Raw genomic sequence first — 18820 nt, forward strand, 5'->3', positions numbered from 1 at the left:
GTACATATCCCAAAATCTACCTGAATGATTGGAAGAACTGATTTGAGATGCAACTTTGTAAGCAAAATTTGTGTTTCAGATCAGAGACATCTCTGTTCTATTGTGCCTTGAGATCTTTATTTTCTTCCTCCTGAAATCTTTTTGTTAGGCAGAGTCTCTTTCTTCTCCCATCCTAACTCTCCAGCCCATATTTTGTGTTCCTGTGTAGATGTCTGTTTAATTTGCCTTCCCTGGCTAAACATTTCCCAGCAGAGGGCGGGGACATGAGACGCAAGAATTGGATTCCACCTGAACCCAACCTTACCTTTTAATACCTTTCACGCAAATTTTGCTCCGCCCACAGAACTGCAAATCCCAGCAGCCGGCTCTACCCGAAGGGAAAAAAAGTAGGAGGTGTGACTAGCTGTCCAGGCTTTAACTCGAATACGCCGACTCATGCCTTTCTTCGACCGCGATCCCTCTTGGGTTGTGTAGTTTCAAAAAGGCAGCGTTCTCGGATGGGAGCCGTGATGCATCTCGGGAGATGTAGTCGGGACGGCCTGAGAAACCAGTGGCGGCTTCGGGCGGTCAGGGATTGCGCCGCGTCCAAGCAGCCTCCCGCCCCTTGCAACAGGTTTGGCGCGGCCCCTTCCTCGTCGCCTCTTCGGGGGTGGGAAGCGAGCTGCTTCTGGGACTTGCCCGCGAAAGGCGAGACGAAGCAGGGCGAGGCGAGGCGAGCAAGCGGCCAGCTGCTGCCCGCAAGGTAAGGGTGAGCCAGCGTTCGGACGGAGAAGAGGACCTCGCACTGCGGCGGGAGGGTGCGCGTGCCTTTCCCCGCCAGGGATTGTGCGGGATTTTGCCCCGGTCCCTCGCGGTCGTCTGCTTTCGCTTGCTTGCTTTCTTTTTTCCACGGACTTCGCGCTCCCCTCCCAAGAGAGAAACAATTGCTTAACTTACTCAAGTATGGAAAGATTGTCCGGGCACCTTAAGACTGAAGAGCTGTGCGCTGCGGCATAAACTTTCGTGGTTTAGACCGAGCATCATGTGATGCGCTAATCCAGGTTGGAAAAGGTATTCAGGAGGGCTTGGAGTGAAAATCAAAAGTAAAACACCATTTCAACGGCTAAAGGTCTTTTCCGTCTCGTTATAAATGGGATATATATTGTACGTATATCTTTATGTTTTATATATTTATATTTTTCCGAACTAAATATATAAAATCGGATGTATCTGAGGAAATAGGCATTACTGCGGGATAGTCGTACCTGCGCAACTAATTACGGTGTTTGCCACTCTAATGTCACCTGTGGTTCTTTCACTTTTCATGGCTTCCTTGCCCAATTCCCAGTTGCCCATAAATTGCATCTGTTGATGTAATTTGATCTCCCACAGTATTTTGGGACCTTGTTGTCCAGCCTGGATTTGTCCAAAGACATGCATAGTCTTTTTTTAAAAAAAGGTTTTGTGAAACTTATCCAATATATTTATTGGTGAGACTGTCTATCTTTTCTTTCTTTTGACATCAGAGATTTCACTGGCTTCTTTAGACTGTCCCATATGAATTGATGGCTATTTAGTTTGAAGAGAGAAGGAATAAATAATCTTAAATTTTATTTTAAAAATCATGAAATAACTTCTAGGCTTCTAGGTTTTAATTCTATTTATAAACAATTATTTTGACAAGTGTTCTTCCCTTTGGTGTGTTGTATTTTCTGAATTTTCAGATTGAAATGTTCATTTCTCAGCTTAATCCTTTTGATATTTGAATATGTAAGTACTCAAAATTATAAAGCAGCTTGCCCGATTCAGATAATTTAGGAGAGTCTCCTAGCTGCATAGGAACATTTCATAGATAGCTTCTTTTCTTACAATCAATACATACCTTTTTCTCATCTTTCTCTTACAATTGATATTGTTATAACTTTTAGTGTCAGTTTGATAAAGTTATGTTTCATCTTGAAAATTTGAAACATTTTTCAACCTTTGCCACTTGAAGATGCATGGACTTCAACTCCCAGAATTGCTCAGCCAGTTTCTTCAAGTTGCTAAGGTTCGAAAACACTGGGTTGGAAACTCATAGGTAATTTGTGAAGTTCCTGTATTATTGCAATTGCTAACAGAGTACCCTCAGAAAATACTACTTTGGCAGCCACCAAGGCCTTTGATCCAGTTAGTTTTGTTTTTGTTATGGCTGATTCTTTCAGTTAAAAAAGAAGAGACCAAAATAGACATGCTGCAGAGTAAAATAGAATGTTTATTATAAAAGAGACTCTGGTCTTTTATGCATAGTCTTCAAAAACTAAACAATGAGTGCATACACTTGTTTATTTAGAAGACTGTCCACCTAATCAGTGAAAAAGACATACAAGCTAGGGTGGTAGATCACATTCTAAGAAACTGGATAGGGTGAAGAAAAATACAGTCACAAGTTTGCTTTCTCATACCTGGTATTTTGTAACAAGTCACACCCATAGTGACATCCTTCTATTGGCAGTCATTTTACTAATGTCAGCCATGCAAGAGCCTCATGATTGGAGTGACAAAGAAAATAAAGCAGTCACAAAGTGAATAGATAAATTTATTAGATTCCAAATATGTCCACTAGTTCAAAAAATTAAAAATTCACACTTTACTGATTCTAGCAGTTGTGAGCAAAATTCATTGCTTAGTTTTTCTAGGTCCAAGGTATCTTAAAAATAAGATGTATTTTAAAGTTGCCAAGGTGAGATTTTTTTTCCTTTACGGTATTTTTTTAATCTTTAACAGAACTGAAGATAAGGTGCTTTATACATATAATTCTACATTTGCTGAAGTTTGATTTATAACTTTCCTGTAGAAGCTTCTGCTGATTTTCTAGTAGCCTTCAACCCTTGAAATCTACTTCATCCTTGAAAATCTTTCAAGTGTTCAGTACTTTGAAATCAATTCCACAAGACAGTTTGATTCTATGTCCCCAGTTATTTATTGATTATTACATTTCTCTCTTGCCTTCATTTTGTATAAGTCAACGAGGCATACATAATGTTCTTCCTGTTTTTCTCACAAAAACAACCTATGAGGTGAGTTGGGATGAAAGTATACGAGTAGTATCAGCTTTTGTACTTCTAGTGTAATATTGGATAAGGTGAGATAATATGTAGTAAAGAGATGGATTTCCAGGAGGGAGGGGTGCATTCCAGAGGAGTAAAAGGCAGCTTAGTCCTGATATTATGTGTGATAAAAAGGTGAAAACAGCCCTTCTCCAGTATATCTTAAGAAAATATGGTAGATGCAGATACCAGAGTACTCAGTCCGGTAAGATTTTGCCTATAGGTATAAAACAATAAACAACTCAGCTTGAATAAAATTACCATGTGTCATTCTTGATTTTGGGCCAGACAAACACAACTGTACTTTTGGTCTTCTATTCAACAAATTTTATATATGAAGTTGACCACAATTATTATTTTACTCAGTCAGGGTTTTAAAAAGTCTAACCTCAGCATATTTTGTCAGCATTGTCTTCTTGATTGCTACACTGGAATTTAGAGGGGGGGGGTTGGGGGGGGATAAAATGACCAGCTCTGCATCCTCTGATTCTCTTTGCTCAGCATTGGTTTTAGGAGTGATCTATATAGAAGCATACCTGAATTCACTAAGTTCTATCAATAAATTTATCTGAAACATTCAGTACAGTGCTGGAACAATGCATAATCAACTGTAAGGCTTCTTAACAATGCAGTTCTCGTTTTCTATGTTCTTGGTGAATACTTTGGAAAGCAGTATAGGTAATCCACATTTACAACTGCATTTGGGACCAAAATTTCTGTTGCTAAGCAAGGCAGTTGTTTAGGGATTCACAACCATGACCTTTTTGCCATGGCTGTGAAGGAAATTATGGCAGTTGTTAAATGAATCATGGGGTTAAGTGAATCCAGCTTTCCCCATTAGCTTTGTTAGTCAAAGCTGGATGGAAAGATAACAAATGGTGATTACATGACCCCAAAACACTGCAACCATCATAAATACATGCCAGTTGCCAAGCACCTGAATTTTGATCACATGACCTGCAGCAGCCATAAATATGAGGGCCAATCATACGTCACCTCTCTCAATGCATTTTAACTTCGAAAGATTGCTAAATACATGGTTGTAAGTTGAGGACTACCTGTAGGTACACGTTGCAGAGACCAATTTCTTTCTTAAACTGTAACTTTCCTGGATAGCCAAACAGTCTACTCTAAATCAGGAAGCTGTCAAAAATGTATACTCTTATTGTTAGGTATATCCAAACACAGCTGAGAACAGCACATTCTCACTGCTGCATTCCCAGAGTTCCACTTGGTTCTCTTGAAGGAGGCAGACATATGATAGCAATTAAAATGGCAAAGTTAGCACAAATTACTTTTCACACAAAGAGTGAGGGTGCAGAAGAAAGAGGAAGAAGAAGTTAAAAGAAAAGGGAAAATTTATAAAGATCTGGTGCAGTAAAAAAACCTGCAAGATCTGCATTACAGTATGAGAAGGGAGAAGAGACTGAAATGACATGGTTCAAATTATTTTTTTTAATGAAATTTACTTTTAATGGTTTTATTCTCAACTTAGGGAAATATTATTATGTAATTTTGCCTGTAATTAAACAATAGGAGTATTATGAGCACTTCCAGTGTTAGGTGGAGGTGTAGAGTGATCCAGTTTAAAATATTGTTTATAATTTGATAATGCTGACATCCATCCCATATATGTTTCTGAGATGACAATCATGATGGAGAATGTGAGTTCTGAAGTTTTTGTTCTTTTAAAAATATTAGCGTAAGCTTAAAGCATAAAGACATATTAGATAATATTAAATTGTATTGTATTGATATTTTCAAAATCAAAACTTTCTTTTGTACTGGATAGAATAATAGTTCTTACAGTAAATTAGTTTTAGGCAATGGCATTCCATTTCAGATAGTTAATTTTTTTTTTAATGGAAAATTTCTGTATTCATCAGCTGGTTGAAATAACTCTTCTGTCGTTACTTTTTAATATGCTATGGGAATATATTTGGAAAGATAAAGGTATTACATTTTAATATCCCTGTCTGCTTCTCTTTAGATTAGTAAGCTTTGGTTTGAGGTTTCTAGTTTTGATACTTAATTATTAAAATACTTTATGATATTTAATAACCTTAAATTATACTCTGGATTTGTAGAATTATTATTTAATCATACATTTTTATATGTAAGGTTCCATACTTCTTTGTCATTTAATTTGAAATTTTGCTTGAAAGGACAATTGAAATACTTTTAAACTTTCTTCATCCTTCCAGATACCTGTGAAAAAAATTAAAACAAGAAAGAATCATTTAAGCTCAACAATTTGGACATATATAAACTTTCTAATGAAGGATGACTACTCCATATGTTCCTGTTCCAATTCCTATAGGAAGTTCTACTAGTTTTACCATAAATAGAAACCAAAGAAGATCATCTCTTGGGAGTATTTCAGCATGTTCAGATTCTCCAAAGGGACAGTTAGAAGAAGCATCTAAAAGTAACTTTAAAAAAATGAGTGTTCCCGATGAGATTGGTACTACTTCATGTCCTTGCAATAGTCCACTTGTTAGGACTAAAATGTTAGGCTTAAACACCTCTATGGAATATTATATTCAACCACTCGAAACAACTGAGCAAAATACCTTGGAGGACTGGGATGATCGCCCCGGTACTCCTACAATACTTGGTTATGAAGTAATGGAAGAGAGAGCAAAATTCACTGTAAGTTGTGATATTTGTCTTCTGAAAATTGTATTGCATTATTTCATTTAATCCTTCACCTTTTACAAATGTGAATACAGCTTCCCAGCTGTATGGGACAACAGTTTTTATTTTCTAGGGACTCTTAAATTGATTGCTAAACTTCTGCATTTGTATAAAATTTACTGAGTTCTTAAATATCATACATGCTTTAGCTTTGTATATTTTAATCCTGTTCAGTGTTACCTACATGGGTAATTTTATGCATATTTAGATTTACATTAAGTTATATTAATTTTTATAGTCTAAGGTTAAGCTGCTTTTGTAATGGAGATAGTACCTGATACATAGTTTTCATAATAATTTGCAACCTTATTCTCCTTGGAATCAGCCTCACTGAATGCATTTTTGAATAGGCAGAACTTTGCTTTTTTCTTGCCACCTTTATTCGCGAATATAATCAACAAAAGCTACATTTTGAAAAAAACATCTAATGCAAGTTGATGAAATATCCCAGGAAACAAGGGCTATAGTTAAATATCCTTCTGATTAAATATAATTTAAATAAATTGTACCTGTATATGATTTGCAGCAATCTGATGTGCTTATGAAATCAATGTTTAAACGTACTGGCTGAAACTATTAATTAGTTCATCTTTGCTAGTAGAAACCATATCTATCCTAAACTTGTATGAAAAAGTTCTTTTTAAAAGTTCTGTAAACTTCGCCACATCTGTTAATGGTTATTTGGTTCCGTAAACAAAGAACTGTTATGTGAACTATTCAATAATTAGAGTGAAATATGAGAAGCCTGCTACACATGCAGTTTCCTGAAGCTATTTTAATAGGGCTTTGTCTTTTTTGTTTTTAATAGGTTTACAAAATACTTGTGAAGAAAAATCCAGAAGAAAATTGGGTAGTTTTCAGAAGGTATACAGACTTCTCCAGGCTTAATGACAAGGTACATACATTTAAATAGGCCAATCAGTAATTAATATTACAAATTTAATATTATTCCTGTGTTTCATAATTTACTTTGAAAAGTTTAAAATAAAAATGAACACATATGAAAATCAACATAAAAGATGGCATGAAAGTACGTCTATTATTTGCCATAAAGACAATATATAAGTGATTTGAATGCTAATTTGTAAAGATATATTCTATATAATCTGATTGGATGAGAGACAAGCACATATGAATCCAACACTGTGTATTGGCACTTTCAGCTTTTGTACCTAACAGTAAGCAGTTGTTCAAAATTAAAGCAAAGATTCACAGTACCTGTTTAAAAATGTAGTATTTTACAGTTTTTCTAGAGACAGCTATGCAGCCCACTGCTCTTTTCAAATGTTTCCAGTTACAGAAAAGTGCTAACAATTGGTATTCCAGAAACTACAGATAACATTTTTGGTAATTGTCAACAATGCTTACATTTTGATTGCTAAATGATCATGTTTAGGTTATGTTTAAGTGATGCAAACTCCCAAGCACATTGCACTGACACAGAATGTATTTGTGGAAATGAGCTATGGCAATCCTGTGTAATGAGTTAAATGAAATTGAAGCTTGCAGCCTTCAAAGAAAATAAATGTGGATAGGAGTCCTAAATCATTTGCCTGACATGTTTACTGTTGAACCGAATGAATGAAAATTAAATGCCGTTTCTATTTCAATAGTTCACATATAATTATCAAAGTATGTGAAAAGGGTTTGAGAGAAAGTGACTGATTTATAATAGTTTCTATATATATTTTAAATAGGTGTACCACAGGTAGGCTGCAAATATGTGGAAACTACTACTATAGATGGTAAAAAGGAAAGTTTTTGCAGCTTAGATATGTAAAATAGAAGCTAGCCATACCATATCTAAAGATAGGTAACTTACTTGAATATGCATACAGTATTCATAAGATGAATCACTGAGTGTAATAAAGTAGAGCATGAAAAGTTGTCTAATTTGGAGACTGCAACTTCGGAAAATGTTACTAATCTAATGTTAATCCAAATCTGAAATGCAAAGTGCATTTTAGCACCATTGCTAAACTGCTGTAACTCTTTTTGTTTTTTGATGACTGCCTGGATTTTTTTTAAGAAAACCCTCCCCACAGTTTTTTTGGGCAAGATCTTTGAAAGTGGTTTGCCATTCTTCTTTTTCTAAGACTGAGAGAGTGACTAGCCCACAGTCACCTAGCTGACTTCACGTCTAAGACTAGACTAGAATTCATGGTCTCCCAGTTTTTACCATGCTTCCTGCCTGCCTCCTACCCTAGCCTACCTTACCCTACCTACCTATTTATATACTTACCTTACCTTACTTACTACAATACCACTTTTATTATTTTTATAACTAACTTGAGGCATCTAAAATAGTGAATGCTCCTTGCTTCTCCATAACAGTCTTGTGAGGTGGGTTGAGCTGAGAATAACCAGCCCAAAATCACCAGCTGACTTTCATGCCTAAGGCGGGACTAGAACTCACAGATTCCTGGTTTCTAGCCTGATGCCTTAGCCACTGACTTTTTATAACTCTGATAGTATAATGTTACTATTCCCTCTTATCTACAGAAATTATGATTCTGTATACCATAACCTTCTGATATATATTTTCAGCTGAAAGACATGTTTCCTGGTTTTCGACTGGCATTGCCCCCAAAGCGTTGGTTCAAGGATAATTACAATCCTGACTTCCTAGAAGATAGACAGCTAGGACTCCAAGCATTTCTACAGAATTTAGTAGCTCACAAAGACATTGCCAACTGGTATGTAATTTTTTTAAAACTATTCTCATTTTAGCAGATCTTGCAGCTCTCCTTTTCCTCATTTAAATGTCACTGTTACTTTTCCAGAGGGTGTAAATAATTTTCTTCTGTAAACGAAGTATTTAATAAGACAAGAAGAATTTGGCAATGCATTAAATTTTAAATAATTCTGAGACTGCAAAGGTTCAATTTCAGAGGTTTTATTCTTTTTTAATAGTAGAGATTCAGAATAGTGATTGTAACGTCTTGCCAGAGTAGAATGGATAAAAGATATAAGAGTTGAGAGTTGGTTGAGAAAAGTTGTACCTTATGTATTCTTATTGAATAATTCAATACAGAAGCAGGGAGTGTGTGAATGACTGAATGAGAGACAGAACAGTAGTGACAAAAATAGATACCACTTGGTAGACAACCATCAGCTCTGCTACATAAGCACTTGATTTGGATAAACTTAGAGCATATTTGTTGTCTATCCCAGATGTTTCAGCCTTTAATATTGCAGCTGCACAAAGTTCTTTCAGAATACTTTTGTAAAAAAAGTGGTTTGTAAAAAAAGGCTTTATTTTTGCTTAATCGTGGTTTGTTGAATATAAGACAGCGGCTGTGTTTTCAGTGTGCTAAAACGAAACAATAGCAGACAGACACTCTGTGACTTAAATCTAGGAACTTTGCTGCTTTTGTGGATATTAAATATTATTTTTCTTTTAATAATACCTCAAGTATCTGGGGGGAAGAATAATAATTAAAAGTTTGGATCTCACTTCTAAGGAGTAACAATACATGAAGGCATTGTTGATTAGTTATTTGTTTCCAATTGTATCAATTAAGACACTTCTTAATCCTTAAATATGCGTGAATGTTCCACTCTATATTTTTTCTGGTATGCATGAAATATAGTGAAACATACTGTAGTGATTCTATAGTGCTTTATGAGAAACATTTGTGGATGATAATGAATAGGTAGGATTTTATTAGTGAGTTTTGCCCATGTGTGAATATTCAAAACTGAAGAAAACTTAAAGCTATTTAGTTGTCTTCTTGCTTTTCCTTCATTTCCTCAGTCCATCTATATTATTTGCTTGATTCTGCAGGAAAATCTAAAAATGGGATTCAGTGGTTTTTTCCATTTTCAGCATAGTTAGTAAGCAAGATATGAGTACAGCATAAATGTTTTTTACTGCTATAACTACAACTTTTTGTAGAAGACACATAAGTAATATCTGATAATTGTTCTTACTATCTTGTTAATATAGCATATTGCTTATTTACTGTGATCCTTACAGGCTCAAGATTGACTCAGCCTTCCATCCTTCTGAGGTCAATAAAATGAGGACCCAGATTGTGGGGAGCAATATGCTGACATTGTAAACCGCCCAGAGAGGACTGTATATGTCTTAAGTGTAATTACTATTAAATTGTAATCTCAATACAGTAGTTTGTAACGGCTCTCAGGTGTCTTAAAATCTAAAACTAAAATGATCTTCCCTGAAATCCTGCTAACAAAAACCCAAATCAACCAGATTTTAGCCAATTTGCTGGCCAGGTCATATGTTTCTTAGCCAGTTTGCTGGCCACACACAATATATTTAATTAAAGTAGCTTGCTGCATTACATCTTGTTTCAAATAAGAGCTAGTTGGTTCTCTGTACTAAGACTTGAGGGCAAAAGTTCTGTCTGGGTTTCCCCCCCCCCCCATTTATCTAGCACCTCGAAGTATATTGCCATCTGAGGCTTATTTTCAAATGTACTTGTGAGAGAGTTACCAAATTGCACATTTAAGCTGCATTTTTTCTTAATGAAAGCTTTGCTTCTTGTATACATAGAGTGACTACTGTTATATAAGCTATAAGCTGCATCGCTAATGAAATTACCTCTTATTGTAAAGGCAACTGCCATGTTTAGATAACTGCATAGAAATGTACACTTTATTATCATGCTTTGATATTGGCTACTAAATATTCAGTTTTATAGTTATCTATTTTTGGAACTGTTCTTTTAACTTGACAGTTCATTCTGAATGGGTTACAGAACAAGTAAAGTCCAGGAGAAATTGGACAATAATAAGCAGCAGTACTTCATAAAAAAAAGCTTCTGAGATGGCCTTTTGCAGCCCCATCTCACTTCTGTTCAAAACAGCAGTTCAGCTACCGATAAAAATATCCACTGTAACATAGTTATATTTACAAAAGGTGACCTTTTCCAAACATATCAGATGAAGAAAAAGAGTATTGTTTCCATTTTTCTAGGTAGATTTTAGTACCATATTATTTCTCCTCCCCTCTGCCTTACCAAAGTGAAAATTGACAATCTACAGTAGGATCCTACAAATTGGTTAATTTTTTTTTAAAAATTGGGGTGGGTATAATATAAAGTTGCCTCTAGATGACTAAATCAGATGGATGGATGGATGATGGTAAAATAAAATAAAGTACTTTTGTAACTTCATGGTAGGAATTTTGTGTTGACAACCATCAATATTCAGGGTTTTGCTTTGCATTGTTGGAACTTTTCAGATACTATTACCTGTAGTGTATTTTTTTAAAATCAATTTTGATTTTTAAAAAACTTAAACAATTTATTTATAAAAACTATATAAGCTAATACATGGAATAGATATACTGAAATGAATGTCTTCATTCACATTTCTTATAATTTGTGGGGTTTCCCATTTTGATAGTATTTATGCTGTAGCCACAGCTATTTACAGCTTTGATTGGAATCTTAGGATAGACTTCTTAAAAGAAATAATTTTACAAATTAGGTTATATAGCAATCTGTTGGACTTATACTTATCTATAACTGCTGATACTTATATGGAACTTTTTTGGATAAATGTGCATAAATGGAACAAAAAGGCAAGAAGGAAAAGTTTGGTGTATTAAGTAAGCCATTTATGGCATACCAGTACCTTAAATGGTGTTGATTATTTAAAATTTCAATTACGTATGACTTGTTATAAGATTTTTTAATAAGATGTATGCTTACTACAGAGAAAATTATATTCAAACCTTTGTCTCTAATTATGTTTGCATCTGTCTTTATAAATTTTAATAATGCAGCTAATTCCTATTTGGGGAAGCATTACGGTACAACATTTGGCATATTCCCAGTATGCATTCCATATTGTCCTGTATTTTCATGGTCAATTGCTCTTTTTTTCCATTCTTTTCAAAGCCTTGCAGTAAGAGAGTTTCTTTGTTTGGATGACCCTCCAGGACCCTTTGATAGCCTTGAAGAAAGCAGGGTAAGTGCAATAGAGGAATTTGTTTTTACCGCAGAAGAGAAGATTTTAATTGCACAGTGACCTACATTTTATCACATAGTGCTTTTATGTGAATAGCGGCAACTTTTTGTTCTTTCTCTAACTATAAATTACCTGGTCATCATGTAGCAAAATAGATCAAATGAATAATCTATGAACTGTATGTGAACAGAGCTGGGAACCAAATGCAAAGAGATGGATCTAGTAAAAGAGTGAAATTGGAAAGAACAGGAGAATGGGGAAAAGAATTTGGGAAACATAATAATTAACAAATAGCATAAACAGCTTTGTTCATGCTATTTGTATGTTCTATTTTGTTATATCCCGTTTCCCCCAAAATAAAACATCCCCTGATAATAAGCCCAATCGGGCTTTTGAGCGCATGGAATAAGGCCAAGTGCTTATTTCAGGGTTCAAAAAAATATAAGACAGGGTCTTATTTTCAGGGAAAAAGAGAATTTATATTAAATGTGCTTTATTTGTATGTTTGTTTATAGGCATTTAAACCATTTCACTTATGATGTACAATTGAATGGGCCTTTTTTATTCTTTTTCTCTGTATAAATATTAAATATAATGTGTTTTCCTGCCCTGTATATAATTCTAGAATACTAAGCCAGGTACAAAATATTGTAAAAATCTATCACAGGTAGTTGATACATTTGCCTTATCAATAATTTCTTATTTAAATTATGTTACTGTTGTTATTGTAATAAGAGAAAAAAGTATTTGGTCAAATTTTTGTGAATATATTAGAGTCACTAATTTTTTTGACATGGTACAAATAGTATTTTGAAATCCATAAAATTGCTACCATTAAGCAGAAAGGATATAGAATAATGTATCATTTGGGATCATTTCCAGTAAATATGATTGAAACAGCTTAATGTTGACATTACAATGGATTTGTTAACAATCTTAAAAGAATAATAACTTTACATAAGGCTATTGATACTCATTTGGACTTTTCTAAATAAGATTGAATCTATTTTATATCCAATACCAACTTCCAAATATTTTTAACTGTAGCATATAAATAGTATTGTCATACAATTGAAGAATTGGGAGCATATATCTAACAACTTCAGTAGTTAACTGAAAAGGCTAAAATGAGATATCCTACCAAATTAATGATTTCTGGCACTGATAAATTATGAACTGCAAACTTCTCACTGTTAACTATAGATTTGCTTTTAAGAGAGCAATTGTTTATTGGTCAGTGCTCCATCATTCTCTAGTCTACACTAAACAGTTCTATACACATAATATTTTGCTGTAGGGGAAGAATGCTGTACTTCAGAGCTGTATTTACATACAATGAAAATGCAGAACTGCCTTACGATATTTGTCACATATGGATGATAATGGGAGTCTAAGAAAAATTATTTGGTTATCTTAACCAATGTGCATAATTTAAATATTTAATTTACTTCACAAAATGGTGGGTGTAAAAGAAAGGAAAAGGCATTCTCAAGTCTAACTTCATAAAAACACATCTATGCAGTTTTCTCTTTGTCATCTTGCATCTGGTGCATCTTTAATTTCCAACTCTAACTTCCTGATTCATACACTGATGATTTTTCATTGAAGGATTAATCAGACCAGCCCTAATTAGCAATTGAGTACAGACAAGATCATTTAGGTGCTATTATCTGCTAAGGCTACCAGTGCCTTAGCACAGGGGTCTCCAACCTTGGTCCCTTTAAGACTTGTGGACTTCAACTCCCAGAGTTCCTCAGCCAGCAAAGATGGCTGAGGGACTCTGGGAGTTGAAGTCCACAAGTCTTTAAGGGACCAGGGTTGGAGACCCCTGCCTTAGCATTCATGTCAGAGACATTTGTGCATCCTCCTGAATTGCTTTGTTTTTTTTATTGTGGTTAAGGTGTAACCAGGATACCATAATTAGTCTTTCAAAATCTGAATAGTGTGTACACATACATATACACATATATACCCTCTATTTATAAGTAATGTATAGCCCATCTCAGTTTTGATTTTTATCTTTAAATAGAGATGTGTGAGTCGGTTACACAATCTTGTCACCCATTTTTGATGAAGTTAACTGATCAAAACAAAGGTTTATCCAAAAGAAAAATTAATGATTTTGCAGGTTATTAGTTTTCTAGCACAGGAATATCAGTAGAACATTGAAGATAAGGCATGCTGTAGCAAGGTACTGTGTACCTTACTATACACAGTATAAAAAAATTACTTCATCAGATTTAAGTGAGATTCCATTAAAATCACTAATCGTATTAGTAAGAATAAATCTTGGTAGTCAGTGCTACAAGTGTATATCTTATTGTTATAATGGAAGCTTGAAATTCATAATTCAGCAATATGTGATCAGAAGCCAAAAGAAAATCTTGAAGGTGTTACATTTTCATTACAGACTTGTCCAGTAATTAGGGAATGATAGCTTAATCACATTATTACTATATCAGGATATTATTTTCAATAAAAGAAAACGAAATCCAAATGATGTTATTTGTGTACATGTAAAAATAATTCATAACAGTTTGTAGAAGAAGAGCAAGCCAATGTCTGTGTGTTGCTTTTTCCCAAAAAATAAAAACCTACTTTCAAAAATGTAAATTTCCTTTTAGGCTTTTTGTGAAACTTTGGAGGAAACAAACTACCGGCTTCAAAAGGAACTTAATGAAAAACAAAAAGAGATGGAAACTCTGAAAAAGTTATTAAATGAAAAAGAATTGTACATAAATGAAATGGAGAAAAGACTTGGGTAAGACCAAAACAGAGCTGCTCACCACAAAATATCACTCTCATAACTAGTGATATGAATCTATTATTTTAGGATTTCTGAATGCTTCCTTGTATGTATTTATTTTTCAAATTTCTATAGCTGCCCAATTCACAAAAGAAATGACTCTGGGAGGCCTATAACAAAGTTAAAAAAAATAGTTCACAAATAACAATTATAATTATTAAAAGCATTAAAAACTACAAAACACAGCTAAACAAAAATCTACAAAGGGATATTAATAATAACAGGGCCATCTTACTATTGACTAGTTCCCCAGGGGCCCCCAAAAGGCAGGAAATACTTGAGATTGTAATCAAAAAAGAAATTTTAAGTTCTGTCTCTCCACCAAGAACATGTGTGAGAGTTTGTGAGACAACCCATATCATGTCTTATGAAAAAATATGAAAAATATGAATAAATAAATGTCTTAACTTCTTTTTGAAAAGGAGAATAAGAAAATTGCAACACAGCTTGCAGTCTCTTGGGGAATGTTTTTCTGGCAAGAGTCTTTTTCAGAATTAAATATTCCGTTTATATTTAATAATTTCAGAAATGTTCTATTTTACAATCCCAGACACAAGATAAATAGTATCAGAGATGATTTTATTTTAAATGAACATTTTTCATCATACATTCAGAATATACATTCAGTAGAAAGCTGCGCTATAAAATAACAAGTGAAATGTAATTATTCCTAGAAAATTATTCTACGGCTGCAGTTTTATACCCAATTTCTAGGAGCAAACTCCACCGAATGCAATGACTCTTCTAAATACATGTGCATAGTTTTCCCCAATGAAGGAAGCTTTTCTCCAGAGACATTTTTATAATAATTTCCAGATGAAATAAAAGACCTGCCTTGATTTTGTTACAGGGACTTAAATTTAGTGGAAACAAAGTCTTGTAAATTGTCAGGAGAGGGAAGTGAATGCAGTGGAGAAGTGGAGTCATCCGCAACAGAGGCAGATCAAAGAACCTTGGAAGAAGACAGCCGGTAAATGATCATTGAGCAATTTTATTTAAAGTTAAGCTCTGAAATGCAAATCACCTGCAAGCTTAGAACAGTCCTTTGGGTTAACCCGCTACAGACATTTCAGGCATTTTGCTGGAGATACTTTCCATAGGATTGTGCCTTTATTATAATCCAATTTAGTAAATTTTATATTACTTGTCTTCAGGTTTCTATAAAGTATCCACATGTACTTGGGTTTTCCAATGCTTTTCTACCATTCAAAAAGTCATTGGATGAAATTGAAATTCAAAGTCAATTAATTGATGCCAGTAGCTCTCCAGTTGGATGTCTGCTGAAAAAATTGCATGGCATTTTAACTAGTAGGATATGAGTATTACACAAAATATGAGCCCATTAATTTGCAGATAGACAGTGTCCCCAAACTTGTAATTTTAAAACATAGCACATATAAGGACTGAGTGATAGAAAGAGCTTGTTGGCTTACATTTTTATAATAAATATATTGATCTGAATCTGCAGGTCTGAAAAAGAGGATTGGAAAACCTCTTGGAGTGGGTCACTGGTAGAAAACTTTGTGCCAGAAATTGAAGTAGCCGAAGTGGCATATACTGCTGATATAGATATGTAAGCATGACTTGTTTTGCTTTATTTTTTATTATTTTTTTAAGAAGATCTATCTGGAAGTTGTTGAACAAAAGCAGTAGAACAGAAGATGATAGGAATGTTTACATAAATCACTCCGAATACATTTTTGACACAAGAAGAATAATCAGTGCTGCCGCTTTAATTCATTTGTTATATAAGATATATAAATATGTGGAGAACTATATTAATATATAAAAAACTTTGGTTATGTTTATGTTATGCCTAGAATCCTAAGTAATGTGTATAATTTAGCAGTAGATAAAGGTTAAATGTCAATTATCATTTGGCTTGTCATACTTGTTTACTACTATGTGACTATTTTGTATGGGCAGCTTTTGGTATCTGATTTTGCAGATTCTTTATATAGGATATAGTTTTATGCTCTGGAAATGTAATTCTGCCATCAGGCTTCAGAAACAGTATATGATCTCTCATGTTTTTAAAGTGATAAATTTAAATATGTATGTTTTAATGCAATAAACTAGAAAAGCTTATAGTACCAAAATAATATTTCAGAAATAGGAATAAGTTTGGGAGGTTTTTATAATCGGAGAGGGAGAATAATAGCCTAGTTATACTGTAGATAGTCATATACACTTGAAAATAATGTAAAAACTGATTTAACATTGTACTTGTTTTTTCTTTAAATCTTATGATAATTTTGCTACATAATCAATGACTGCCTTATATATATATATATTAAAAAAAACACTACCTCCTACTTTGTTACTTATGCATAAGTGTGCTGTTTAATACCTATTCAATATGCATATGAATGATAATGGCCATTTGTTAAAGCCATACTTCTGCACCGTTAATGAAATCTAGTTGCAGTTTGTATGAAGATACCAGGGATTCTGTAGCTTACATACAAATTGTGTTATGCCCAACAATGCACTTTATTGTAAACAGACACCTTGTGTCAAAATCATTGACATATGCCTACACAGAGACACATATACACATACCCATGCACACCTTTTGATTAAGGAAAGGTGAAGTGATTTGCACAATCATGTCTCTTTCTATTAAGCTTGTTATACATGTTTGCTGTAGTGTGGGTCAGCTTTATGGAATCTTCAGAAACATTTTGCTGAGCGGCTGTTTGCTCAAAGTGCCTTTTGTCTCCTCTTCCTGTGAAAAGAATGCAAGCTTTGTTCTTCTTTCTGCCATTTACTCTTTGTTTGTCTTAATGTTGTTAGCACACGAGTCTCCATGTGCTTAGACTTTTCAATGTTCACTTTGTAATTTTGGGGTCTGAGGAAAACACTCTGTAGAATTGTATAAAGCTGTCTGAAGAAAATAAAGATTTGGGACATAAGATCTTTTGCCGTCTTTTGTGGGAAAAAGTTCAAAAGTCAAAGTAAAGGTAAAGGTTTCCTCATTTTAAAGTTGACTTCAGTGACACATGCACCCAAGTCACACTTGGACATCAAAGTTTCATCTGCATTTTATATATATATATATATTATGAAATATATTCATTGTATGAAAGTATAAGGTGTACTTTGGGTATCATACAGATTTCTCAATTAATGCTTATTCCTACAACTTATACTGCCATCTCCAAATTTATCCATAAAGTCTCTCAATATTTAAATCATTCTTCAGGAATCAAAGAGGTATAATGAATAGTTATTTTCCCCTCATTTATGAACTTTCACTGGACATAGTTCCTTCATGAAGACAGAAGGGCATGGCTGGATCTAGTCCTGTATTATATGTTATTACTTGGCATGTTGATATATTTTTAAATAATTCCTCTGAGTTTTTCTTAGCAAAATCCTACCAAAATCCTAAAACAGGCCTAACCGCAAAATATCTGATGCATCAGATATTTTGTTCATATGCAGATAAACATTTGGGTATGATATTTCCATATACTAGGTATGAAAACTTTAATTGATATTTATTCAGGCTTCCCTACACACACAAAGGCAAATACACAATGTTTAAATTCTTAAATCCCACTATTAAGTATAATCTAGTAGTTGTAAAATACAGTTTCCAGATTTGGAAAAAAAAATTTAAAGGTATATTTTGTACAACAGTTTATATGAGAATTTTATAGGGCTGGTCTTTTAGGTCAATGAAGTAATTATTGAAAAGTTTATTTCAGGCATCTCCACAAAGGAAAGATTCAAAATCATAGATATGAAACAGTGTTGTAGCTTTCACTATACAGTGTTGTTGCCTCCCAAGATGGGACCATTTGAAGAACAAAGTAAATGTCAGATCTTACATGAATCTCTACTCCCATGTTATAACTTAAGGTAAATAGACAGTTGGCGAAATTAACAGTGTATGCCGTACTCTCCTTACTTCTCTTAATCTTACTTTTTTCTTTTCTTGCTTCTTCAAACTACCACTTCCACCACTTCTTGATACTATTGGCTTATATCTAATGTTATTATTCTCAGCTGGGGGAAAAGACATGCAGGAAAAGAATGCAATCTCTTCTTATGTAGAAGAGAATGTAGAAACTAGGTGCAGCAAGTATGAAAAGGAAATGGAGTATAATTGAGCAGACTAGGAAATTATTTTGGAATTGCAATGTCAGGTGAACTGGGACAGGGATGCCAGAGGCAATTAATCTCAGAATTTAAAGGAACTTAAAGTTTCTCCTGTATAATAAAGAAATCTTGGCTGTTAAAATGAAAAAAATCAAATATTCTTTCTCTTAGTAGCCTTACATTAAAAATATCCTTTATTTGA

The 18820-nt window shown here is 34.0% G+C and overlaps 1 protein-coding gene across 2 annotated transcripts; it reads left to right on the plus strand.

The window, feature by feature from the left end:
* The first annotated feature begins 463 nt into the window (after positions 1–463).
* SNX16 (sorting nexin 16) lies at positions 464–17426 on the plus strand. 2 transcript variants are annotated; one of them, XM_058176477.1, is made up of 8 exons: positions 464–742; positions 5273–5720; positions 6574–6660; positions 8313–8461; positions 11636–11705; positions 14330–14466; positions 15362–15481; positions 15980–17426. In XM_058176477.1, the coding sequence occupies exons 2-8, from the start codon at positions 5352–5354 to the stop codon at positions 16086–16088; spliced, it is 1041 nt and encodes a 346-aa protein (XP_058032460.1). In that variant the 5' UTR covers positions 464–742; positions 5273–5351; the 3' UTR covers positions 16089–17426. The 2 variants fall into 2 exon arrangements, with proteins under 2 accessions (XP_058032460.1, XP_058032461.1); XM_058176478.1 differs by lacking the exon at positions 464–742 and adding an exon at positions 754–1143.
* The last annotated feature ends 1394 nt before the right edge of the window (positions 17427–18820 follow it).

This window comes from Ahaetulla prasina, chromosome 3 (genome assembly GCF_028640845.1).
Source record: "Ahaetulla prasina isolate Xishuangbanna chromosome 3, ASM2864084v1, whole genome shotgun sequence".
NCBI classification, from domain to species: Eukaryota; Metazoa; Chordata; class Lepidosauria; order Squamata; family Colubridae; genus Ahaetulla; species Ahaetulla prasina.